This window comes from Chaetodon trifascialis, chromosome 8 (assembly GCF_039877785.1).
Source record: "Chaetodon trifascialis isolate fChaTrf1 chromosome 8, fChaTrf1.hap1, whole genome shotgun sequence".
Lineage (NCBI taxonomy): Eukaryota > Metazoa > Chordata > Actinopteri > Chaetodontiformes > Chaetodontidae > Chaetodon > Chaetodon trifascialis.
In genome coordinates this window covers 21,284,096-21,311,944 of record NC_092063.1, presented here as the reverse complement: position 1 = coordinate 21,311,944, position 27,849 = coordinate 21,284,096, and the positions used below count along the sequence as shown (strand labels likewise).

General features: G+C 41.9%; 1 protein-coding gene across 1 annotated transcript in view; it reads left to right on the top strand.

The window, feature by feature from the left end:
* Nucleotides 1–290: 290 nt before the first annotated feature.
* tafa5l (TAFA chemokine like family member 5, like) overlaps nucleotides 291–27,849 on the top strand; it is a 44,647-nt gene continuing 17,088 nt past the window's right edge. Inside the window, exons 1-3 of the mRNA XM_070969497.1 lie at nucleotides 291–1,520; nucleotides 14,433–14,582; nucleotides 25,987–26,114. Of these exons, the coding sequence (XP_070825598.1) occupies nucleotides 1,424–1,520; nucleotides 14,433–14,582; nucleotides 25,987–26,114 (375 nt within the window). The 5' untranslated portion in view covers nucleotides 291–1,423. The remainder of the gene's footprint in view (nucleotides 1,521–14,432; nucleotides 14,583–25,986; nucleotides 26,115–27,849) is intronic.

Genomic DNA, 27,849 nt, shown 5'->3' with positions numbered 1-27,849 from the left:
TTACTGTGTATAAATAATCATCATCATCATCATCATCATCATCATCATCATCACCATCTACGGTTTGCGATTTATAGCCTGGGAGCTCAAAGTTGTTTTTTCTCTCACTTTGCGGAAGAAATTAGGGCGCTGTGTGTGTGTGTGTGTGTGTGTGTGTGTGTGTGTGTGTGTGTGTGTGTGTGTGTGTGTGTGTGTGTGTGAGAGAGAGAGAGAGAGAGAGAGAGAGAGAGAGAGAGAGAGAGAGAGAGAGAGAGAGAGAGAGAGAGAGAAAGAGAGCAGATGGAAACATTGTAACTCAAGGCAACTCGGGGCGCAGCAGCAGCAGCAGCAGCAGCAGCGTTTCTTCCCATGGACTGAAGAGGGGAAATCCTCTTCTTCGGCGTCGCCTGCATGCAAATTTAGAGCCGGTCGGGACTGAATAATGGTGGGTTAACACACTCATCTGTAACCAACACATGACTTTGAGGGAGGGGAGCTTTTCCTCGAGCCCGAGGTGCAAGGCATCAGCCCTGACAATTTTCCAGAGCCTACACAAAGGCTCGCACAGGTGACAAGTGTGTCCAACTTCACCGCACCGCCCGTACTGACGCACTCCGAGTGCGTCTTGTCCAGCGGCGGTGCGCTGCGTGACACTCGCCGCTCTTGTTTTGACGTGACATTTCGCTTGCGCTGCTGTGTGCATATGTGGCCACAATATGACGCATTTGCGCCTTTAGCTGTTTTTCCAGCGCCGGAGTTTTGGACGCTGGAGTGATGCGTTTTCGGACAAGTTTCCCCGCTGATTGGTATGTTCGTCATGTCCGCCTGGGTCAACTTGCGCGTCCCTCTGTAGAGTCGCACAGAGCCGGGCTCGGTGCTGAAGTTGGTTGGGAATAATAATAACAACAGTGCGGAGCGCAGAGGAGAGAAAAAAAGCAGATGACAGCGGCGTTCAGGGGATGTGGAGCGGCTGAATATACTCCCAGCATCATCAGCATCTCCGTATGAGGATCAAACTGCGGGGGGCTGCCGCTGCTTACTCCTCTTTCTCTGCATACTTCCAGTTTTTGCAGAAGCCAGCCAGAGAATTTCAGCTCCCGAAGCCACAGCTGCGTAAACTTGGCCAGATCTGGTGACATTGTACCCTCTGTGTGTCTGTGTGTGTCTGTGTGTGTGTGTGTGTGTGTGTGTGTGTGTGTGTGTGTGTGTGTGTGTGTGCGCGCGCGCGCGCCCTGAGCAGCCTGGATGGATATGCGGCTCACCGAGGGAATTTGAAAAGCAAGGGGGATTACTATCAGTCCCTCTCCTATTATAACCTCAAAATGGATGCCGACGACAGGCTGTGGAGACACCACTGGATTAGCCACTCTTCCGCTGATCTGCTTGACATCTGAGCGGCACAAGCGTTCAAAGTTTGGATAATCTAAAAGGCTGAAGGTGTAGGATGCAGTCTGGAGTGAAGACGCTCTCCGCAGGTGGAGGTGCGTCACTCTGCTGCCTGCTGCTTCTCTGGCTCATCTACTCCCATCTACTCAGAGAAGGTAAGACACTTAGAGCTATTTATTACTTTGTCAGCAGCACCGCTGTCTCTGAGGGCTTCTTATTGGGATGCAGCAGCAGATGGTGTGGTCTGATCCTCTGATCCAGAGGAAAAATCCCCATAATGTCCAGTAAAACCTCCCTGCAGGGACAATGTGTGTCTGTGCTCAGTTTATGGTGACCTTGTTGTATCTTATGGTATTTTTGTTATCTGATGTGGAATCTCTATAATAGCGTTCCTGTAGTGGGTGTATGATACCGAACACAATAAAGTGACATTATTGGATCTAGCACATTTTTTTTATTTATTTATTTTTTTGGTAGCACTATAATATTACTAGGAGCTTATATTATATTATGGTGACCACGTTTTGACAATAATATCCTTATAGGACATTTTAAGTTTAAGGAGTATTTTAAATAGCTGGTACCTTGTTGTCAAACTAGCCAACCTTCCTTATTCTAGTGCAGGCTCTCTGCTACATTGTGGAATTTTTAGAATTTAGCAAAGCCAGAATTGAGCTTCAGCTGACAGAGCAGGACAGTTGGCTTGTTTTAGGACATGAGGCAGGATGGAAAAAAGGCCTGCTGCCTTCAAAGCTTCATAATTTCACAGAGGTTAAGGCTATATCCATCCCTGCCATGCTTTCTTCTTGAATAATACATCCACTGGTGCAATTACACCTTCACCCTGACACAGAATAGAAAGCAAAAGGATGTTTCCCTGCACTTCATTGGCCGCTGTCCATGACAAAACATTTTGGATTCCGGTGCCATCAAAGACAAAGAGAACAGGCTTAAAAGCGTTGGAACTTGTTGGGAGATGTTGAACACTAAGTTTACAGATTAGATCTTTTAATCAAGCTCTGGCCAGCAGTATAATTACCCATGTGGAGGAGGGATAGAGCCTACATCAATGTCTTTGGCAGCTGGCCGGGAACAAAAGTAGACACTGATGTGAAAAATGAACTGCCTGTGCACTGAAATGTGCTCCCTTTGCCTCTAATTTGCAGTGTTTTCTCCCAAAATACTGCTGTCACCATCCTCTTATTGCTGGCCCTGAACTATGTCTCAAGCGTCTGCATGTTATCTGTGGAGACACAGCAACCCTCCCCATCCGCTCAGCCATTTATTATTGACTCATTTTCATCTGAAAATGATCTCATTAGTGTGTTATTGTACAGAATCATTCAGTCTCTTGTGAACTTTGCCCCTGATATTTCTAAAGAAAACAGATTCTCCTGGGTTTGGCCTGATAGTGAAAACCTCTGAATGTGATTTGAGCTTTGACATTCTCTGTGTGTCGCTCACTCCCCTTTCCAGCTCTGAGCTGAATTTTAAGAATGAAGCACATAGTATTTTTTAATCCGTACTTGTAATCTTCAAATCCTACCAAAATCCCCATTTGAAAGTGGCTGCTTTGACCAGGCAGCACTGTTGTAAAAGTAGTTCTGACTGCCGCTGCTCTTTTGTCATTTCATCAGCTAGTAGAAGTTTTATGACTGCTCAACGTTGAAGGAGTTTAAACACCCATGACGTTCAATGATCAGCTCTCCACCACTTCCACCTCCATGGCCCCCAAGGGCTCTGGAAGCACCAATGAGTGTGGGTAAACTTGTGACCAGAGAGGTGAAGCCCTGTGGTGGTGAGAGGCTGCGTCGCCTCCACCCTCTCTATAACTCATCTGTCATGGCGGCTGGGACAGGAAATCAAAGCGCAGCAGACCTGTCCGCACATGCCATTGGGCCAGCGCCCTCCACGATGAATGGCCTGTCAGGCGCTCTCAGCGTTGCCAGTTTATTCAACGATAAATTTGGAAATGTCTGGATTTCCTCACAGGACCGCATTCCAGTTCAGTGGTGCAGTCAGAGAGCAGTGGCAACTCCTCCCCGCATTGTCAACCACAAACCTTTGGGTTGTTGAGTGTGTGTGTGTGTGTGTGTGTGTGTGTGTGTGTGTGTGTGTGTGTGTGTGTGTGTGTGTGTGTGTGTGTGTGTGTGTGTGTGTGTGTGTGTGTGAAGAGGAGGGAAGACTGGAGCATTTTTGCCCACATTTGTAAGTTGGACGTGGAGCGCATCTTAGAAGTCAAAATCCTCAAAATCTTTGATTTCAAGGCAAGCACTCTTCTCTGTTGTGCACTTTTACCTGTTAATCAAACAGTTTGTTTAGTGCAAAATATTTTTTCTGATTTCCTGTTGAAGAAGTTTTAAGCTCCACTAATAGATTTTTATTTAATATTAGATCAAATGACTTAGTGTCTCTGAGCTCTTTGTTTTGGTTTTCAAGCCCATAAGCCTTTCTCTCACCAGTCTCTTTTCAAGCTGTTTCCAGCAGAAAAGCTCTGATACAACCACTGCACTACCTGCCCAACACCAAATGTCAAGAAGACAAAGTTTGCAGCTGTTGAAGAAAGTTGAATCCCCAGCAGCAAAAGAGTCAGATATTTTTCTCAGGAAGTGGTGGAGATTTAAAAAAAAGCTTAGAGGAGAGTGAATATTGGACTTACATTCATCAGGTGGCCAGAAAAACAACTCTTAATGAATGTTCAATGCCGACTTTTAAATATAAATGAAGGCCTGTTACATTCAAGGCCTTGTTAGATGAGTTCACACAATGCTGATTAAGTCTTTCACTGCAAGGTAAATCTCTCCTTATGTCACAGTATACTGGACTGTGCTGTTGCGCTGGTAGTGATGCGTTTTACTCCAACCAGCAATGATTGGTTGTCAGAGCTGAGTTGGTTACAGCTATTAGGAGATTGGCCTATGGTGTCATAAGCGTGTTGACAATGTTTATGTAATTACTCTCACTGTCAAAGGGGGGAGACAAAAGCTCCTTGCTGCAGGTTTAATGTTGCTCCATGTCCGCTGAATGTGTAACTAGGCAATTGTTAGCTATCCCGTGGACGACAACAGTTTTAAAAATGGATAATGTGTCAGTCTCAGCATGTTCTGCTGCCCCTAAAAGTGACTAAAAAAAATAATACATGCAACTTTAAGTTGATGGTTGTTGGCACTTTTTTGTTTGGGTTCAGCAAAACAGATTTTTATTTACAATGTGAAACAGCAAATAAGTTGGATGAACCTAACGATTAAAATCAATCAGTTACATGCTGAACATAGTGTCATGTTAGTGCGAAGGACAGCACATGCCACATGTCATATCTATTGTGCCACTTTGATTTGTTTGAATAATTCAATCAGTGCTTCTGAACACAAATAACAGTGTCCTGAAGCTGAGGAGCAGAAGCAACAATCTATCCTGACATCCTGCTCTGACAGCACACATTTAATGAGATATGGCTACAGGCAGCATCACTAAATTTTGAAGTGACTCACTGTGGCTTTACAAACAGTACAGAGCTCCATTGATGATGGACTCACACAGTTAGTCCACTCTTTGTGCCGTGAACCCTGCAATGTATCTGATGTTTCTTGTCCCAGTGTCATTCACAAACCTGAACGATTTAAATACTTCCGAATGCTATCACGCTTACTTTTTCCATCTTTAACAAATCAGCTCCTGTGGGACACAGCAAGTCTTCATGGGGCACTAGAATGATGAATTTAAAAATCTTTGGCTGGTATTCTCTTTTAACTCGGGGAGCAGGGCCTATCCATCCAAGCATTAAACTAATCAGAGTAGCAGAGAATTACCGACTTTTTGAAGTGAAAAGGACGATTTCCATTCCAGTCTTCTTCAAGGCGGTATTAAGCATGCAAAGGGAGACCCGCTTTGATTATGACCTTGGTTGTAAATTCTAAGCAAATCATCGAGGCCTGCTTCTATAGGCGACGGAGCTGTAAAAATATGAGCATCTTTATGGAACAAAATGAAAAGAATTTTTACAGCTAAATCAATTTGGCAGCACACAAAGCTCATATTTCATAGCTCCCTGAATATGAATTTTTTCCTAGCCGTCAGCTTTGACCTCCCTTGTGGTTGAGTGTAGTGCACCGCTCAGTGTATTTCTGCATTGTTATTTTCTCTGCAGAAAGCTCTGGGCTTGAAACTGCTCCATCATTGGCAGAGTGGTGTAAATGATTTGAGTTATGTTCCTTCAGTCTTGTGTTCTGTTCTATTTTCCGTCTGATGCCATGATCATGATTTTCTGAGAGGGCTGTGCTTGAATACAAAAGCGCACAATTACACAGCACTGTATGGTACTTATGAGGTCATAATAATCTTGTGACGCTCACCATTTTCTCTGTGTTTGCGTTAAAGAAAGAGGGCATCCTGTAGGGCTATCTGAGTGAAATTTGAAGTGAGTCACTGTGGCTTTACAGTCCTCTCTGCATTCCATTCAGCAGAGCTACTGTTTGCTTTTGTGAGGCATATTGCACGTTCGCTCCTTATGCCTCAAGCCTGTATTCATCCACAACCAATTGTCTGAGTGTACTCTACATTGTAATATCTCTGCAGCCCAGACTGTGCTGCATCACTGCAACAGAAATCTATCATAAACCACCTCTATCGTGTGCTATACAAGACATTTCACAGACCAGGCCTATATTACAGTGTTGGTCCTCGCAGGGGATGTATGTAAGGGGAATATTTTCTATTTTAAAGCAGCCCTTGGCAATGTCAAACAATGGCAGCACTGAATGTTACAGAGTGGTAACTTAAAAAAAAAAACCTGCAAAGACCTAGAAGTCGTGTAAAGTGATGTTAGCAAACTATACAGCCTCCCATGCTTTCCATTGAGAAAGGAAACAATCTAACGCTGTTAAGCCCGGCTTCCTCCCGAGGGAGCGCCATCCTACTGCTGCTACGAGAAGTTTCAATTTGTCATTCCCTGTGGGTGGAGTAGTGTACACACCTGACATGAGAATTAAATTTGGGCAAATAGAGCACATCTCCGGCGTCTCAGCTGCTGGGGTGCAGTTCTTTTCTCTCTTTCCCTGCAGCCCCACTGGGTGCTCGTGATTGCAAAAAAATCACGCTTTGTGCAGACTTAAAAATCCTCTCGTTTGAATACAATGCAGGTACACATTTGTGAATATGACAAGCTTTTGAGAGCAGAAACTCCAGCCTGTATTGTCATCAGGATATGAGAGCTGGAACTGCTCCTCAGAACAATAAAAGGTGGACTGACTGTGGGCCAACACAGTGCTTATTTTACTGCTTGCAGATAAATGAGCTTCATCCTGTAATAGCATAACATACCCCTCATCTGTGGAGGTCACCGGCTGCTCCAGCACTTCCCTTTACTGTCGTTCCTGATTCATTTTTGTCAGCTTCAGATTAAATTGCATACTTAGATACCATTACAGGTCCTCTGACTTCAGCAGAGAGTTGTTCACTTGCATAAATATTGATCGGGCTGCTGAAGAGTATTCAAATACCAGGTGAAATCAAACGGTGGTATTCCCTTTAAACCAAGCACATTAATATAAAGCACATGTTTCGCTCCACTGCTCTGCTGCCCTACTTGTTTAGCAGCAGAAGATCACGGGGATGTCAGGAAGCGTATAGCATGGGGTCAGTCAAACATCTGCCTCTCTCACCTGGTGTCCTATTACATGCCACCTACTGCGCTGCACGCGTCAAATGGTGTTAAGGTAATGAGATGCACTTGGCTGTAGCTGCCTTGACTAGCATATGCTCAGTTGAATAAGATTGCTGTTTGATGTCATCCTGAGTTGTTAATAACAGACAGAGCTGCGAGATCAGAACAGGCATGAAAGGAAAATGGACTCACTGCAATTAAAATCAGAGCAGCAGTGGACAGTAAATCCAGATAAAAACTTAGATTACCTTTTCATTTGCATGATTGTGTTGATTAGCGTCTCTTTTTATCTAATGTAACACTGCGAGTAACAGTGTTATGTCAGTGGCAACTAAGCCAGGTGAACTATTGTATATTATCAGCTGATTGTGGTGAATCATTTCAGTAATTGACTATTTTTATAAAATCAAGGCAAAAATCCAAACAATGGGCCAGCATAAGAGTATGCTAATATTCTTAATCGGGCTGAAATAGTTAATTGTTGGTCGAAAAGGAAATTATTTGGATAATTCATTAATCATTAACGTCATTTTTTAAGCAAAAATACCAAACATTCCCAACTTCCTTACCTAGAAAATAGTTCGATATCGTCATCTTAACCTTTAGAAAATGTTCATGTGCACTTTTCTAAACTTTTCTTCACCAAGAAAATAGGCATCAGATTAATCAATAATAAAAACAATCATTCCCATGTGAGTGAGAGTGTTTCAGCCAGATTCAGCAGTTCTTTAAACTGCACAAACCTGTCTCAGATCTCTCATTTTAACTTGATGAAGACCAGCTGTTCGTGAGTAGGTGCACATTTGGAGCATTAACTTGTTTGACACTGCCAAATTGCTTTGTAAGGCTTCCCGTTCTGCTCTGTTTGTGGCCAAGTGTCATTCAGAAAAATGTCACCCAAGTTCAAATAAGAATTTCACGTCTCAGAGCTTGAAGTCCTGCCGTTGGACATCAGCAGATGAAAACATAACAAGGGCAGGAGTGTCAGTAGTTGTATCACTGTCAACATGGTGTCCTTGCAAATGTATTGTGCCAAAAATAAAGAGGGAACAGTCTGACATGAAGTCAGATGCAAAAAAAATATCTAATGTCATCTAAAGCAAAGCGGCCCATGACTTAGATAGAAGGCAGTCGAGCGGATGTGACAGGCATGTCAGCAGACAAGAGTAAACATTTCATGACAGGTGATGTTACACAGTCACATGTTAGACGAAGGCTCTTCACTTGAAGTTGCATAAAGTTGTTGGTCGTCTCAGCAAATTGGCAAGCACATCACATCACACGATGGACAGAATATTGATTTTACTTACACTTTCATTTATCGTTTTAGTTAAGATTCTTTTTCAGTAACATGTTAAAATTCCAAATTCATTCAGATTAAGGCATTCTAATGTTTAAGTCAAACAAGCCCCACCTCCTCCATCCACGTACAGCAAGGAAGACTTTTTGGTGCATGATTTGTACCATAGAGAAAATTTATGGATGCAGAAAGTCTGTCAAGAACAAATCTTTTTGTATGAGTACTTCTTGCATGAGGCCCATTCTCCAGTTTCAGCTCATCAGTTGTGAGGATTTAGCACAGTGAATTGAATATTTCGGGGTTTTGGGCTGTTGGCTGGACAAAACAAACAGTTTTCCACCATCTGACATTCGGTTCAGGTGGGAGGTCATTGATTAATCATTGAGTTCTCCACAGTCATGTGCATGTGAGTGTGTTTAAATGAGAGGCTTTACAAAACACTCTGTCCTGCTCGGCTGGACGGCGCTATATAAAAACAGTCCATTTGAATAATTCAATTACACACTCCATAATCGATAATAATAGAAATCATTAGCTGCCGCTGTAAACACAAGGATTTCAAAGAGAAAGGCATACTGTAACTCTAAGCAGCATGGAGTAACTGTATGGATGTATGATTTGTGGTGATATGAGGATACAGTGAGTGCTCATTACATGCAAAACTGAGCAGCCACTACAAATCAATTTTGACTGATTACCTGCACCATTAATATTTATAACATCTCATACAATGTTTTAAATCTTCCATAAAAGATCAGTTGAATTCATGTCTGAATTGATGCATGTTAATATGATTGTCATGCTCTCTAAACTGGCGCTTTGTTGGCAGCCCCATTTTCATCCTTGAGAACGACACTTCTATCAAGACAGGAAGATACAATGGAATGAAGATAATCACTCAGACTTATTATTGTATGCCAGTGTAGTGATTAGAGTCTGATTGGCTCTCTCAGGGAAAAACTGGTTAGATTCAGTGCCAGGAAGTTTAAGCCAAGCCGGCACCAAACGGCTCTGCGCAGTCGCTGGGTCTGTATGGGGAATAATACCAAATACAATACATATTGTCATGAATAATTAACTGCACTAGCTTTACAGGAAGTGGAATTTTTAATAAATATGCTTCAAAACTGTACTTTGCAGAGGCGCTCTTTGCAATAAAACACTGTAAAAGCTCACTTCCATCTTTAGCAGCCCGCAAGTAATTACGATCTATAAAGGAAGATTGTTTTAATATGGAAATGGAATCTTTGTCATAGTTCATTCAGTGCAGCCTGTCATATAATTTTATGGCAAATTCCCTGAGGAGAAACAGAGCAGCTCCCAATCTGGTTTCACTTGTACGGGAGCAGTGCAGAGCTGTGTCTGATGTGTTTGTCTGTTAAATCTGATAATGGTATTTTATCAGTTAGGACTAACTACTGAGGTATCTGCACAGTCTTAATGAAAAAGACAAACAAGAAGAAAGATAAGTGAGAATGAATTGTTAAGTGCAAATGTCTAAATAACGAACAGTAAATAGTTGGAATAGAATGCTAGATGTTAACGTTATGTTACCAAGGTCTGCTGTTGCAGTGTTTCAAGGGCTGAATAACCTCATCATACCCATCGCTTCTCCATCCTGCAGTGACTCACGGAGAAGATTGTGAAAGCAAGCTCCTGGCAGCCTCTTTTAGGCAGAGATATTAAGATATTTGTCCTCCTGTTCTTTGGCGACCTGCAGTGTGCCTGATCAAAGCGCTGATATCTAGAGCACAGACTAAGACCTGTGTCTGAACCCATGTGCATGCATGCACTGCCACTTTGTGCTTGTATAGTGTTGTGATTCAGTGATAAGGTCATCGGGCTGCCAGTCAGTGCTGAGAGCCAATCTCTGTGTGCTTTACATCAGCTTCCTGTAGCCTTCTAGTTCCTGATGGGATCCAGAGCCTGCATGGCCACGTGGCGCCGTCCTTCACTCGGCATGCTCCTCGCTGCCGCAGCCATATGTGTGTTCCATTATGTGAAATAGAGACGAGGCCAAGTGTCGTCATGCTGCTGAGTGACAGGAACACCCTGTCATATGAATTAAGTCCTGTATGTATGATGGAGCTCTGGTTGTGGAGCTTACAGCACTTTACAAAGTAGCCGCACCCCCCCCACGCACACAACCACCCACACACAACACAACTCCCCACTTCAACTCCCCCCTCCGCCTTACTATCCTCCTCCTTCAGGCTTATTGCATGAAGCCCATTCATCTGTTCAGTGTTGAAACATGGCAGAGAGCACTGATATGTGATGGCACCTCTGTCCTCCAAGCACCCACCAAGTGTACAGGGACTTGCCTCAGCAAAAAGAGAGTGGGGTAGGCTGAGTGGTGGGTAGTGGGTGGGGGAGGATGGGCAGCAAGGGCTGATGCTATGAAATGAAATGTGCAAAGCAGTTCTTCGTAGAGGTGATTGTGTTTTATGAGTCCCAAGACTGGTCTAGGTAATAATTTCATGGAAAAATACACCAATCTTATCAGTCTAAATCACAAAGTGTGGCTGCTGCTGAGACCAGCAGCAGCCATCCACAGCTCCATTCACTGAGATGCAGATTTGTCCTATTTGTCCTGGCAAAAGTTTGGTGTGGCGTATGGCTACTTACAGGGAAAAATAGTTAAGTAAAAGTCTTAAGTCTGGCTCGCAGGCCCCAGAAGCTGCTGCTTTGAGGCGATGGAGCTGGAGGAAAGCTCTGAAAATGAAAAGGGTTTAATCTTCCGGAGAACAGACAAAGCAGCAACAAGGCCCGAAAGACTGTCACTTGATTTATGATCATTTGATTTTTTGGTAAGTTACATCTTGGAATATCCACATCTGAAGTGTGATGAAGGGATAGTTGAAACATACTCACTTTCTGGCTTGTTAGATGAGAAAACTGATACCATTCTAGCTATCCATTACGTGTCTTGGCCTGACTCTGCTCAGAGCTAAGAAATAGGCCAACACATGACTCGCTGTAAAATGGTCTTTTTTATTTGTTGGCAAAATTCTCAAAAGAATTATAACTTAATAATTAGTGAGCTTTAGAGGTGCAGGTCAATTGGCACTTAAAGGTTATGTTAAACTGTGCATGGCGAATTACTAGTTGGGGGCCCCAAAGTTAATATTTGCTCCCCCTTGTGGGTTGATCTGGCCATGGCCAGGAGACATTTTGACCTATGATTTTGCTAAAAGAAAGCTCACAGGGTCACCATAATGAGTAGGAATCATCATCTGGAGTCTTTCCAGGATGTCTTCCTCTGAAAATTGGTAGCATTTGAAAGTTGGAAGTCTCAGCACCTGCTGAGATAATTTTATGAGTCATTTGTGTTGATCAACAACCCTTTCAACCTTTGCCATTATTACAGCCATTTCATGCTACAGAGCAGTTAGCGTCTCATTTAATGAGCCTTTAAGGGTGTTGGGAAGAACTGGAAACAGCAGTATAAAGGAGTGATGGTTGGTGAATGCCATGGATTGACCTTACAGGAACTGCAGCACAGACTCTAATCAAACCTACCTTCACTGAGCTCATTTTATTTCAGTGTCAGGCTGAATGGCTTTCACTGGCAGCTTTCCATTCAGTAAAGAAAAGGAGCAAGAAACTGTTACTTTTTCCAGATCATTACAAAGGTGAAACAAGTTTCCTGAACTTTTACTCCTGCTTTGCTGTTCAACCTAGTGCAGATAAGTTAGTGTTGGTGTTAGTGTTGTTCAGCTGCAGTTCAGCCGGCTGTTGATTTGTTTCTTAGTTCTCCTTTGAGGATGCAAGAAATCTCACTTTGATTTTAAATGACAAAGGTGAGACAGAAAATGTGTCATCGACATACACTGAAACATTTGTTCTTCCAAACATGTTTTTGCAGCAGCAAACACCCTCAAGCAATTTACTGTGATTAAAGCTTGTTTATCTACCAAACACAAGACTATTAACAGTTAATAATTCCTCTCAAACACGCCAGGAAGGCCTAAATAAAAGTCAATTAAATATATTCCCGTGGGTTTCTAAATAATTTACCCAAACAAAACTGCTTCTTCAACAGTAAGTGTTCAATCAGACTGTCAGCTACAAAAGGCCACGCAGAGGGTTCATTTAATAAACCTAAACATTGCAAACATCATTGTTACAGCTCTTCTTTTGTTTGCCCGCTTTTCAATGTGACTCATTACAAACGATCAGCATGCATCATCATGCGAGAGCTAGCAGCTGCAATTCTGGGCACAAAGCTCATCTGCTAACCTTAACAACAGTGTGACACCGGTGCACCGAATGTTTGAATGCTGAGCAGCTCTGGCTGATAGAAATTCATCTCTTGCTGTTGCAAAAAATCTTAAATGAATTCATCCAAACTCACTCAATATTTCAAATAACACTATTTAAATTGGAATAATTTCATCATGCAATTTGCCAAGTAAAAGTTTTAAAAGTGTTTAATCAACTCTTTTAACTCCCCTGACACAAAAAGTCAAGATAATGACTTCTTATTTAAGAAATATTTTCCCCTCTTCCAAGGCGTCCCATTGGATGCTGAAACACCCCTGTGAACTGCAGGTTTCTCCGGCTTATGTATTTAATTTAGAAATCACATTCTGACAAACTTGATACTCAAAAAAAACTGCTCTGCCACAGGTCCCTGGCCAGGGAGTCATCCATCAATTTGTAATGCCTGGAGAACTATTGAAGTAATTCTCTGTGCTTGGATAGAGGTGTAAGAATAGCACTCAGAGATTTCTGAGCAAGGTAATCATCACCTTAAGACATTCCGTCTATTTGCCATTTCAGTAGAGCTTGGCCTGAAAATGGCTCTGTTGTAGTAGCACAGTGACCAGCAGCCACTGCCACTTCACGACTCGTACATTATTTCAGCCAGCGGTCCAGGTTTCAATAGTTCAATTGTCAAAAATAAAACTTTACAAATTTTAAATAAGATTCTGTTGCCCCTGAGGCAAACGAGATTTTAACATGATCTAAAACATTATGTTAGGGTATTAACTAGGACATGTGTTTTGGCTTTGACTTAATATAAATTAAATATAATGAATAGATTATGATATAGAAATACTATATGATAAGATAAAATTGTCCAGATAGCATCATTTAATGTATAACAAGACTACAGCTTTGCTCGCAGCTCTGTGATGCTGTATTTTGGCACAGCAGTGCTTTGAACAAAATGCTAACGGCAAGTATATCGTTTCACATGTTCACCATTTTAGTTTAGCGTGTTAGCATGCTAACATTTGCTAATCAGCACTAATGACATCTTTTCCACACCCCATAAGCTTTCCCTCTCACCCGACAAAGTCAATAAATCCTCCAAACTACACATTACGTCCGCTTTGTTGTGTCTCAGTTTGCCCTGCCACACCACCCATATGAGTGTCTGATTTGTCGATTGATAGGATGATGTTGCTCTCACTATGTTTAAGATTTGATCAGACTCAAATACTCTCTGGGGCTTTGCTGTGCTGTAACATTGTCAGGCCACCTTTGCTTCCGACGACCCTGTCAGACACATGTGAACAGAGGTTGTTTTAGGCATTTGAATAAATGACCCCTGCTGTTGTTCTTCTGTTGAGGACAGTCTGTGTCATAATGTAAGGGGCTGCTTACTATGAAATTCACTGAGCACATTCATGCTCCCAATCAGAAAAACACTTTGGATTTTACTCCTAACATGCTAACAAGAACAAACCAGGCAGTATGTTATTTCTTCATTTCATTTCGTTTCATATCTTCAGGCTTTGCTGTTACGACCAGTCAAATAGAAAATGTCCTTTTAACAGCTTCTCGGAGGGTTTTCCGCATGATCACTGTAAGACACTTTTATCAACAGAGCAGCCAGCCATGCTGTACTACATCTGAAGAAGCATTCTAGCCTGCTGCTTTTAAAGCACTGAAATCAGTTTTTCATTTTTCTATTTGAGACTTTAAATGAGAGTATGAAACTTTACAGAGCCACGCTGACCAAAAACAAGCGGCCTGCATGCAGGCGGCCTGTTGTTTGTACCTTTGAACACCAGTTGCTCCTCTGTAATATGTTTGTTACAGTCTCATTATGCTAATGTGATGTACTTTGTTCCTCGCTGTTGTGTTTGGCAGGCCAGTTGGCGGTGGGAACCTGTGAGATAGTGATGCTCAACAGAGACAGCAGCGTTCCCAGACGGACCATCGCTAGGCAGACGGCCCGCTGTGCCTGCCGAAGAGGCCAGATCGCCGGGACCACCAGGGCCAGGCCGGCATGCGTAGATGGTGGGTTGAATGACCTTTCTAGCCCAGAGGAGGGCATATTTTACAGATTTCGTCGGAGTGAGTTAAAACCACAGGCGAAATGGTCAGGGAAGCGGGTGACCACTGCTGACCCAACCAACCCAAATGTATGAATGTGTAGCACAGTAGTGCTTCAGTCTGTGGATAAATTAATGCTGATTTAATGAAAATGTTCCCCAGATGATCCGTTAGAAACAGTTTAATGTTTCTGTAATTTAATTCTCTGGAAGTTAACCCATTTATTGACAGTACAACTATTACTATTCCCGTCGCGGGCACCTTTATCACCTGTAGTGACCATATCATTTATTACTACAACATTCTGGCAGTGAGTCAGAAGCCTCTAATATGTGTCTGTACGGGGACCATTGCATGAATTTCTGCCTTAGACCAATTCATTAGTTGCACAGCAGTGTTGTTTTTCTACAAGAATTACTCTCATTCTCATTTATTTGGTTGAAACATGATTGGCCTTTGATTTGCACCAAATGAACACCAGATGAATGCTTGATTCATGCCTTTATTTTGATGATTATAAAGTTGGTGATGTAGTGTGAAGTTGTATTCTTCTTACTTGTGTTAGTTAAATGAGGATTGGCATTTGGGGAAATATACTTATTTGCTTTGTTGGCAAGTTAGATAAGAAGATCAATTCCACTCTCAAATCTTTTTAGTGGATACGAAGCTACAGCGGGCAGCCGGTTAGCCTATCATAGCTTAGCATAAACATTGGTAACTGGCTGGGACCAGTTTTTTACATTTCAGTTTTTAGATGAACTAAACAAATGAGACATAACATGTAAATACTGAGCTTTAGAGGTGCTTGTATGCAGATTTCATTACCACTGGACAGAGCCAGGCTCGCTGTACCCCTCTGTTTCTAGTCATTATGCTAAGCTAAGCTAAGATAACTGTTTGCATTAGCTTCATATTTAACAGTCAGATTTGAGAGCGGTGTCAGCTTTCTCATCTAAAAATAAGATTAGCAAAAACAGAACAGGAACACCATGAAAAATCCTAATGAAAAAGCACAGATGTAACTAAACATCAATGATAGAATTGTTCTATTATGTGTCCCTTCCCAGTGAACCGGCATGCACAATGTCAGAGCCCTACATCTGGAACATCTGGAATGCAATGTGGTCATTATTAATGTTTTTTCAGTCATCAAAGAATTTATAATTTATAGTCCCCTAGTCCCTGTTAATAAACACATCCATGAAAAATAAATCTTATTTAAATCAACAACATGACAAATACCATATGAGGAGGAGGTTGGGGTGGTGGAGGGAGCCGCAGCAGCAAATGTCATTGGCATAAGCGCGATTGGGTGCAACAGTGATAAGTGTCAGGTTATTATGTCTGCACTGTACACCTACATGATATATGTATAATATGATTGGATGTTACTGGGTACACAGCTGTGAATGAGCTCATCATTGTAAAGCATACTGCAAAATGGTGCCAATCAGCCAACAGAATTGCGGCTTCAGTGTTCTCCCTGAACTAACGCTTTGCTTCATTAATCACACCTTTTCATATTTGAATGTCACAGCATTGTGAAAAAGGTCTATGCTAGCTGGACCTCTTTCTTTTTTAATCTCTTGTTCTTATCTCTCTGGTGTTACAGTGCGGTTGGGTAAAAAAAATTGTCAAATGTTATTTGTGATGCGTGTGATGTGTTGATGCATTTTGTTTCAGGACTGCACACAGTGGCAACAAGCATGGCTGAAAGTGAAAGTGAAGTTGCTAAAGACTCTGCTATGGAGGAATTAGTTTCAAAGAATGGAGCCAGTTGAATACTGTGGCAGTGATTTGGTCATTAAAGGTTAGATCTACAAAAGGTGTCAACACAGCAAACTTATTGCACATCTCACACAGAAGACAAGAGCTAGAAATCATCAGCTACAATCAAGCTGAATCATTGGCTAGTTGCCTTAATGATGTAATAAATAAGTAGTAAAAGTAGTAATGAAGTATTTGTCAGAATTTATCATATTATCTTGAATATTGTCCCTAAAAAAGTACCCTAATTTAAGGCCATATCACCCAATTCCATCCTAAAAAAGCTCCTATAGAACAAAATGTACAGCAGGTTGGTTGTTTAACCAGCCAATCAATAATCACTTTGTGTACCTTTTTGATGCCACTTAGACTGTTTGACTCCTAACTATGCGATTGGTTGTCTGCATCAGACCTCCTCCAATGAGCCAGTATGACATGAGCAAGTTAATAATCACTTTGTGCCTCTTTCGATGTCTTCACTCTGTATTATGTTGAATTTTCCTCCCCTCTGGTGTTCTTCATGTGCTCCAGCTGGAAAAAAATCACTTGTAATGGAAAATGTGTGGCGTTCATCCGCTTTGTAGATAAGATTTTTATACTTTAAAGCCCTGTGTTATTAGACAGTATCTAGAGGAAGGTGATAAGACAGATGAGAGGACTGGGTCGGGGGTGTGACACAGTCCATCTGCTGTGCTGATTGGATCGCACAATATCACAATCGCGTGCATCAGAGGTACCATTAAATCTATCGCGCAGTGACTCATGTTAGCCTTAATCTAATAGCCCTGACATGAGACCGCAGTCCCACAGCCTGTGTCACGCTACCCACACACACACAGACTTCAACCACCTCTCCCTCTCTGCAGACACCTCTCCGTAACAGTCAACAGATGCTAATTAACTCACAGAGAACTATGATTACAGCAGCAGGAAATTGATTATTGCTGGCTTCCTGCCGCACCACACCCTGCACTCCATTAATAGCCAGTGCATTAAAGGTGAAACCTGTTGCTCATAGGCTCGTTTAAAGGCTTTCTGCTGGCAGCTGAAGTAGTGTCTGTCGTCACAAGGCTTTAAAGTGGAGTTTCTGCATATTGCCTGAGAATGCAATGCATCTAATGCTGAAACTGTTCAGATATCCTCTCTGACCTTTAACTCAGAGTTTAAGTTACATTCGCTTTTGGTGTGAATTCCTATAAATGCCCCTTTACCCTTCTAAATACATAAATTAATTTACTGGCTTATAAACATGTTTATTCGTTTGTATCTCTCACTGAGGCTTCAGTGTACTTTTCACTGAGCAGTTATTAACGCAGCAAGGGCTCACTGTCCTCTGGGTCAATTTAATATAACTCACAGCAGCAGGAGGGGTGGATCACTGCCTTTTTGAAATGTGTAGTGATGGAATAGTTACCCTCAATGAAAGTGGAACCATCACCGGCTGACTCTGGGCTGTTCAGTGTTTATATTAACTATTGTAGTCTGATCATTCGCCGACTCAAAACCAGGTTTGCTTTTCAGGTTTTCAAGAGTAAGTTCATCATATATAGCAGTATATAGTTTGTTGCCTTGTACTCCACACCCTAAACTTTACATTCACTCTGATGTTTGGCCCCCTATCAACACACATAAAAACAGATATACTCTGAGATATACTCTCAGCAGACTCTGACTGCCAGAAACAGAGGAAATCCAAGTATTGCACACCATTTCTGTAATCAAGAATTCAGAGAATTCTAGTGCCAGACACACACAACATCCCTGGTTGATTTTCAGCATGCTGTGTCTCTCTCTTTCTCCCTGTGTTTCCTGGTTGTATCTACACTACCACTATCTAAAATGGCCAAAAAAAAAAAAAAAAAAAAAGAATCCAAAAAGTGGTCAGTGTCAGCATGATTTCTATAAGTTTTTAGGAGGCTGCATCCAGAGACAGTGAGCTAATTTTGGAAAGTGATGTTGTATTTTTTGGGAATAATCAAGTTGTGATTCACAGGTGAAGCAATGCCAGAGAGAATAAAATGTTTACAATCTGTTCAATATCAGGTTGATATTGATGTCAGGTCTTTTTTTGGATGTGAAATCACTGAGAGATACTGTAATTGTAACATTGCTAAATAGGACCTAAGTGCAGAGAATTAGAAGCAAACACATAAATAACTGAACTTAATGCATATTAGGCAACCAAACTTATACGCATTAATTCACCTTCCTAAATTTGACAGGACCGTCTTGGCATGGCGTCTCCAAGGTTCAGCAAACAGCACATCAGTAAGACATACAGTATGTAGTAGGCTTAAAAGCCGAGACAGGATGATGATGCTGATCAGCTAAGGCACCCTTTACTGCCATGGTAGTGGCCTGACAGCATGTTAAAGAATACCCAAGACAGATCCAGAATCAGCACCATGGACAGCGTTCAAGACTTGTGTCCTAGTTTTTTTTTTTACCACATACAGTACATACATACTGCATAATTTGGTGTCTTCACACTGGAAACTGACACAATTAAGTATGCTTCAAACAGCCTGTATGAATACTAAATTGCTTGTGGTGTTGGCAGACCTTGTCCCACAATATATATCCAAAAGGAAAAAAAAAAACATTTTGGATGATGTCCACACAGCTCCAGAAGCATTTCAAAAAATGAAAAAAATCAAGTATAAAGCAAGTAAAGTAAACTACAACTGTTAAACTGTACTGTAGTGCTGGAAGGCCACAAGCAGAGAAGAGTCACAAGGTCAGCAAACTGAGTCATGTCAGCTACACAGTGATATTGAAATCTTTGCTAACGATAGCTAACATTAGCCACTATAAGCTACAGGTTATACCAGAACAAGTAAGACTGTAGCAGCAATGCACTGGACTGAGGGGCAATGTTTCAGTGCTCCTGAATTTATCTTTTCACCTGTAAGAGAATGAAAGTTCTATCTCTCTCACCTTCGTGTTTGCGTGAACATTTTACTTTGTCTTTGGCAATAGTGTTCCAAAGTCACAGATCGACTGACATCATTCATTGTCTTATATCATTTCCTGCTCAAAGCAGTAAAGTACATAAATGGCTTGTATACTTCCTGCAAAAACAGTGTACTGTGAAGGTTGGTATGTATACTTTATATTATTAATGATGTGATTTGGAACACAGCATTTATTTTGCCCTCAGCTGCTGCCCCTGCCTGACCTTTCTGAATTCTAAATTAAATGAGTGGGTGGTAGTGGATCTGCCTGTTCATGTGCCTGTTTGTTCATCTGTCACGTGCAATATATCTCAGGTGCAGCTGGCTGGATTTTTAATGAAACTCATAGAAATGACACATCGCAACACTGTGTTCAAGCTTTCTTACTGCCAGTTATAGTGATTGGCATGTTGGTGGTAGGGGGATTACGAATCAGAAGTGAAACTTTAATAAACATCCTCTCGCACCCTGCAGGTTTGACTAATGCTGAATTAGTGCACACAGGGGTTCTTGCATTGCAAACTTACTTCAAAGACCATCAGTTTATGTCATATTGGATTTTCCACCATTTTGAATCCCGCCCTGGTAGCAAGGAACAGAGGCTAATGCACGTGATCATCAGCATTGTTTTCTGTGAACAGAGTGGCGCTAATGCTGCTTTTTATACTGATCATGTACTATACACTGTTCGATGTTTGACCATGCCAACTTTGCAGTGAGGTGAGACTGTAGAGGAGGCAAAGTTATAGTTCTCATTGCTGTTTCCTGTAAAGAATAGAAGCTATAGTCCAAGGTTACGGATGGTGTAGCCTTTGAGATATTTTCAAATTTAAAATAGTCTGCACCTGGCAGCTTAAAGGGGACAAATGGACAAATATTTTTATCTCCCTTGCCATCCTGCTAGTATTCCCTCTTCCATAATGATATACCAACAAGCTTACCTAAGCCTCGCAGTGAGTGAAGTTTATTATATTTGAGCTATCTAAGAACTTATCAGCTGATTGGCCCAGATGGCGGCTGCATCGTTCGTGCAGTTTGACGTGTTTACTCTGTTATTCCTTATACATTGTAATTCACTGAACAACTTCTCGCTATGCGACATGTGCAGTGTGTTTTTTTTTACTACAAAATAACTTCTTTGTTAGCCTTTTTTCGGGACATCTTTCAAGCTTTTTTGCCCTCTTTCTGTGCTGCTGTGTGTCACTGTTGTGATGGTTTAGTCTGCACACTGTACACAGGAGGATTATGTGCTTTTCCTTGCTTGTCTCCCTGCTCTCACTCTAATCTGCTCCCCGACTCCCTCCCGCTCCCTCTCCCTTACTCTGCTTGGCCCGTTGTTGCCATGCCACCACATCACACTGTAATCGTATGAAGCCCGATGGCCACCATGATAAGAGTCTGCAGGCTGTTTTTATGCTGGCTGCCAGCTGCTGCTTTCACACTCTGCAATGATTATTGACACTAAATGAAAGATTTAGAAAGGAAAGATTTCTTCAAAATTAAAATGCGGACACAATTGAGAAGATTTGTTACAATTGTTACTTACCTCAGCTGCAGAGAGAACCAGGCCTTTATTTGAAACAAGCTTATATTGGAGACCTTTTTTTAAAAGAATCATATCTGTCATATTTTCCATTTTTGTGATCTCCTCCTATTTTAAAGTGCTGTTTAATATACATTTCAAAGCATGAATTCTGTACAGCACAGACACGTCATGCTAATTTTTGAGTTCCCCTCCTGTAACAGAAATACTGTCTTCTTTCACTAATTACCTGCAGTGTTTTTTCTCTATGTATTTTTATTGAAGCATTTTCAAAAGACTGAATCCAGCCCAGATGTTCCACAACAAAATAATTTCCACAGCTCAAATGGCATAATCTCTGTCTTTTAATTTGTAAAACACACAGGGTGGAGTTGCATCGATAGTAATTACGAACAAGTGAAAAGGAAAAACTACTGGAGATAATTCGTGATCAGTCATTATTTAAATACCGGCTTTTATATAAACATTTACAGCATGCTCCTTTTACATCTCAAATGCCTCGCCAGTCTTACACTTCTAAATAGCCTCTCAATTTTCAAATCAGTGGAGCCTAAAATTTCAGTGAAAGTGCTTTCTAGCCTCAAAATGCTGGAAAGATACAAATTAATTTGAAATATAAGAAAAATCAATATATCTGGTAGTGAATGTGTTCGTGGCAACAGTTTGGTATTTTCTCAGAAGAAACATTTGCAGATATCTTGCCAGTATGATTGCCAGTAAACCTTATTACTGTATGACTGAATGACACCCACAGATGTAACGCTGGAGAATCAGTTTATATTTAGAATGTTCCTGATTCCCGTCCGTCATTTGTGATCTTACTTCCTGCCACAAACGTTACCAACCAGAAATATAAAAAAGCAAAGCCATTATGAAAAAAACGAAAAGCAACAAAAAAATCCCAGTAATTCACAGCAACAGCTTGGTCAACAAAACACAGTTTATTATGGAGTATGGAGTCATTTGCAGCTTGGCCATGTTTAAAATGTGTTTTTGTGTTGGCATAATTAGAACTGAAAGCCCATCAGGCCTGTGGTAGCAGGTTGCGCTGCGTAGAGGACAGAGGGCTGAAAATCTGGCCACTACAAATTGATCCATGATTAAAGCTTCATTAACATCAGCCTGAAAGCCTGTGAAAACCTGTTACACTGTTTTGGTGCCCAGCTAAGCTAGTTAGCCTTTTTTTTTTTTTTTTTAATTAAATTAGCCAAAGAGATGCACAATTTATTGTTTTGGTGATTGACACTTTCTTTTATGCCGTCTTGTCAATGCAGTGAACACACTCTTGGTGTTTTTCCTTTTAGCATTTGAGAAACTATCAGTAAAACTGTGTCTTTTAGTTTCTTGTACCCATCTAAATACATTTTAAATGAGCTGCCTGTGGCTTTAGTAAAAATTTGATGTTATTTTTTACTTCTGCAGAGAAAGGATTTCATCAGAATAACAGTGCGTCTGGTTCAGGACTCACTGTTGTGCCTCCTGCCCTGCTCTGAGTCTCGTCTGGCAGTGCCGTGTTGTGCTGGGCAGGGCAGGGCTTGGCACTGTGCACGGGGGGGACAGATGGTCTTACATGTGATCTAGTTGGAGGTCCAGAGCCATACCCCAACAGGGACCCTGGCAGCTGACAAGCCTGGCCCGACGTCCTCGGTCCCCGGGTGGGACTCAGACAGTGACGGCAACAGGACGGGCCACCCAGGTGTCAGCCAGACAGACAGACTCTCTCTCTCTCTCTCTCTCTCTCTCTCTCTCTCTCTCTCTCTCTCTTTCCACCACCACAGCCAGCTGTTTCACCTCTGCTGCTGCTGCTGCACACTGCCACCACCACAAACAGGAAAACATGAACACAACAGATACCTATCATAATAAAACCATAATGTCCAGGTAGACACAGTTATTCTCAGCCATTTGCACCAGATGAGTGATCCAACAAGCCAGGTTTATTATAATAGCAGCATGTAAAAGATACTTTAAAATGAAATATAACAGCATCATAAAGCGGATATTTTCGGACAGCTTCAGCTCAGACACTTAAAGTCTGCTCAGGATACTGTTGACGCGTGTGTGGGCGGTTGTGCCATATAAGCTTTTTAATGCGTCTACAATTGCGTTTGCCAGCATATTGGACAGATAGGTTTGATGGATAGAGACAGGCTGAAGCCAAACTGCAGTGGTGCCATTTTGTTGCTGCTTGTTTTATTCATGATGTCGTTGCTGATGAAGTTATCACAGAGATGCTCTAATCCCAACCAACGCTGTGCAACGACTCCAGGGCTCACGGCACCAGGAAACTCATCAAGTCATCATAGATCAAGTCACACTGTCATGGATGGCATTGAAAAAGTAACAAGGGCAAGCTATCGAGTGCCTGGATACTGTGGCAGCAGCTGAAAAATGCATTTATTTTAGCCAACCTCCGCGACTCTGGGCTGGCTGGGCTGATGCACTCCACGGTTAGTCAGCACTCCTGCCGCTTTGCCAGCTCAGCTTTTATTCCGTGCCCTGGAAATTGAGTTTTTGCTGGCCCTGTAATGTACTCAAAACTACATCTGCAACTGACTGATAAATCTACGCTTTGTTGCGCCTGACGGATGGCTGTGAAAATGAAAATTCACCACGGCATGTTGCTGTGTCAGGAGGAAGGTCACTTTAGATTTTCCCCTGCTCACTGAGGAATCTCTGCTCAGGGTGAAGCTGAAATGACCACTCTGTCTCAGATTGGAGTTGCGAAGCTTTAATATTTTCTTAAGCTTGTTCGGTTCAATGAGATGACAGGTTTCTGGATTGTTTTGTTCCACTGCTGTGTCGCCTAGCTGCCTGACTACAATGTGAGGGCAGACTAAAAAAACACAGCTCTTCTTGCATTGAGTCAACAATATCTATTATTTGCAGAGGGAGAATTGCTTTATATCTACACAGCGGTAATTTTGTATGTGCGTATGTGTGTGGTTACATATATAAGGGTGTTCACCCGGTTTGATAAACACCACAAGATGACAGATCTTTATTACAGAGGGTCTGACACTCCAAAGACCAATTTCAGACTGTTAACAAGGCCTGGACCAGGAATACCTCACAGCAAAATGTCACAAGGCCTCCCTTTCCACACCTCCTTACTCTCCCTCTCTCACACTCCCTCTCTGTTCTGCCTTCAGCTCTCCTGTGGACATTCAACGAATTGTAGTTCCTCTCTTTCAATTTGCCGACCATGTTACCTCGTTCCACAATGTGCTGCCCCAGGGGGATCGTGGGTAGGCAAGAGCAGCGGCCCCGGCCAGGTCCGCAGAGAGCTGATAACCTTTCAGTGTTGCTTTAGCACACTGTGTAAAGAACAATCAGTGCTTATCAGCGTCGACTACAGGCGAATGCTAATTCAATGTCATGCAGACAGACTGCAGAGGGAGAATGAGAGCATCACTGGCTTTCACTCTATCAGCCTGACGTCTGCTGCTGACAAATAACTTTAAGAAGATTGAAGCGCGTTGGCTTTTTATTGTCTTTCTAATCTGTATTCCACTCCCTCTAATCTAGGGATTGAAATATTGCTAATTTGTGCTATTGTATTGATGATTTGTGCACATGAATTAACAGTGCACGAGATTAAACAATATTGTTAACATGTTTATATCATATCCATCTACAGTGTCTCCATCCAAATACAAAACAAGGAAAATGGCACTTAGGTTAGTTGTCTTTGGCCTGACAGCAGTTTATTTTGCCCAGTGTAGCTTTGCAACTGTATAAAGTCCAAAATTCATCCAACCATTAGCTATACCTGCTTATCCTTGAGGGTCACAGGAGGCTGGAGGCTGTCCCAGCTGACATGTACACCCAAATTAATATATTTGCCCCTTGACACCTGTGTTCACGTCCAAACCTGAAATAGAAATATTTTTAAAATCCAGCATCAATGGGCCGTGAACAGCAATGTCCCCGTTTTGCATTCGATCAGGGACCTTTGTTGCATTTTGTTCCCCATCTCTCTCTGTCTTGCCTGTCATTTCCTGTCATCTCTCTAGTGTCGCTGTTTAATTTAAAAAAGGTACAAAAGTGCCCCAAAAAATAAGTATAAAAACAAACATTCAGCACAGACTCCCTGCAGACATTAAAGTCTCCAAAAGACACCCTCTAATTAATCACACTGCATTAGTTTGTGTAACAGCACACAGTTTCTTCTTGAGTTGAGAATGCATACAGGAGTGAAAATATTAAAGCGTTATCATCCTAGATTTTAGCCAAAAATGGAACATTTCATATCATCATTATAGCTCCACAAATTCAGTGCAGTCCCAATTACAGCACTACAGTTGTTTTGCAAGTGTCTATGATTTTCCTCCTTTACATGCAGAGCTTTTGTAGAAAAGTTCTTCTGAACTTGGAAAAGGTGGCTATGGCTTTTTCAGCCATCGCTGCAAACCAACTACGAACGTGTGCTCCTGTTATTCCTGCTATTCCTGCTATGTATGTAGCTCTGTTCACTTCGAGTGGCCAAAGAAATGCTCAAGATTCCTGCAATATAATGTACATAGTACTGTATGTGGCCTTGATGGTGAAAAGATCAAACAGCAGAATCAAAGCACATAAGTATCTCCCAGAGAAACTGTGGGAAAAGTGGTATATTGTCCACCGAGTGCAAGTTTGAGAAGAAATTGTTCAGGGTAGTTTCAAGAAGAAAATACATCTAACAATATTGTGATGTATAATGGTACAACATCTTTTTACCTAAAACTTTTTAGCTAGATTAATCTAAAGAACCCTTTCAAGAGCAAAGCTAAATGTGACAAAATGTCAGAAGGAATGAGCAATCTTTCTATGCAGCTGCAGTGAAAGCTAGCTTTAGCAGAAGAGTAATTTATGGACTGCCAGCTGGTCTGTAAAGGTTACTACCACAGGCAATTCAGACATAGTGGTTCAACAAGAACCTAATTAAAATACTACAAGCTTGTAGACACATCAACATATGAAGATGCTTTCCTGTTTGGTAAGCATAAAAAAGATAGTTTAGTTGCTTGTTCCAGGAAAAGTTGACATTTTGAAGCCTCTCACTGGGTCTCTGGATCTGTCAGTCTAATTTGCCTCTTTGCCCTCTTGTCTTTCGCCCTCACAGCACGAATCGTGCGGAGCCGTCAGTGGTGTGAGATGACTCCCTGCCTGGAGGGGGAGGTCTGCAGCCTCCTGTTCAACCGATCCGGCTGGACCTGCACCAGGGGCAGCGGTCGCATCAAGACGGTCACGGTAATTTTCAAGACATGACATTAATATACGCCATATGCACTTAACAGCATCACGCCTGCTTTTTCAGCATGGATAACCTCCCCAGCAGCTGATAGTGTTATGTGAAGTCACAGCCCAGGGCAGGAAGCAGCACACTTCTGTTGAAGAGCAGGTCAGCTCCCAGGTTTCAAAGGGTACAAAGGCTGGAAAACTGAAGCTGAGCTGTTCTCTGTAGGTTGAAACTTTCAAAAATGCTCTGTTTCTGGCCTCACGCTGAAACCAAACCAAACTTCTGGAAATCACTTCTTCATTGCATTTCATCCCTCTTGCACTCTGACATTCCTGCGTCGAAAATCATGAGAAAATCAAGCATCATTCGATTCATATTATTGTCATATTTCTCGGTTGTTTGGTCTGCAGCCAATAAGAAAGATATATAAAAGCTTCTAATTGCAAACCAAACTATCCAAACCCAAACTTGTATCTTAGTATTCTGCTTTTTAACAGGATGTTTTACCAGGAAAACCTGAATTCTTCTCTGACCATCTTAAATACATCAGCCAGAATCACCATCCGAATACTAAGCAGGCTCAAAGACAGTATCTCCCAAACCTAAGATAAATAATTTGACACTACTCTGTACAGAATCTCTTCATATTTGAGCCTGTTATCAACTCACATCAAACACATTGCTGACACAAAAAGCCTGAAATGTAAAGGAAATATCATGTATTTGAGGCAATGTTAGACGTAATGTAACTTAGTTATCATCTGGACCAATTCAGTGTATTTGTATCGTTCTTCTTCTCTGTTATTTTTGCTGTATTTCATATTCCCTGTGTATCTATGGACCCCGGGAGGACTAGAACCTATTGCTAATGGGGATCATATAAGCAATAAACAGTAAACAATAATAAGATTGTGAAAGAAAACATCTGCTGTGACACCACTTGGGGTGCGACCACAAGTGCGGCACGCTTGATCATTTTAACCAACAGCAAACAGTTCAGCAGCAGTTTTCTGTCCCATCTGATTCAATGTTGATTCGCCTGACGATCAAACAAATCTGCGTGGGCAATTATCAGAGGTTTTACCCTAAACATCTGCTGTACTTCATCAGACTAATGCTGACAAAAATGTGGATTCAAATATGAATACGAGCAGTTGATTAAAGCTCAAACAGGAGATCAGACGTTTTAGGCTTCAGTGCAGAGAAAAATAATAGTAGCTGACAACAGTCTATGACCTCTCCCTGACTTTGTGAGAGATGTAAACGAATACAAAACGTGGTACATTTTTAAAACCTTCAATATGGTGTCATCTGGTCTTCTGTCGGCTCCTCTCGCTGTGCAACACGCATCCAATGCCTCAGAGCTGCCAGTGCTGCAGTGCTGACGGAGGCAGCGCTCTGTGATTAACGCTTATTTGATTCAGCGGTGAGACAAAACACAAGAAGACAAAGCCATCACATCTTATCAGTTGATGCAAGGGTCAACTGGGTCTTGCGGATTTTAACATGGTATTATAATACGGATTAGAAAGGAAGTACCTCTGTGTGTCAAAAACTGCTGGCGTGGTCAGCAGCTGAGTCACCATGGATACAGGTCTCACTGTCGCTGTATGGTTCAGACTATACCACATGGTAATTTAACACTATTGTTATGCCCAGTCCAGGGGTGTCTGAGACACAACATGAAAAAGGCCCCATCTTCCCCAAGACCCAAGGATCCACATGGACAAATGGTTGAACGAATAA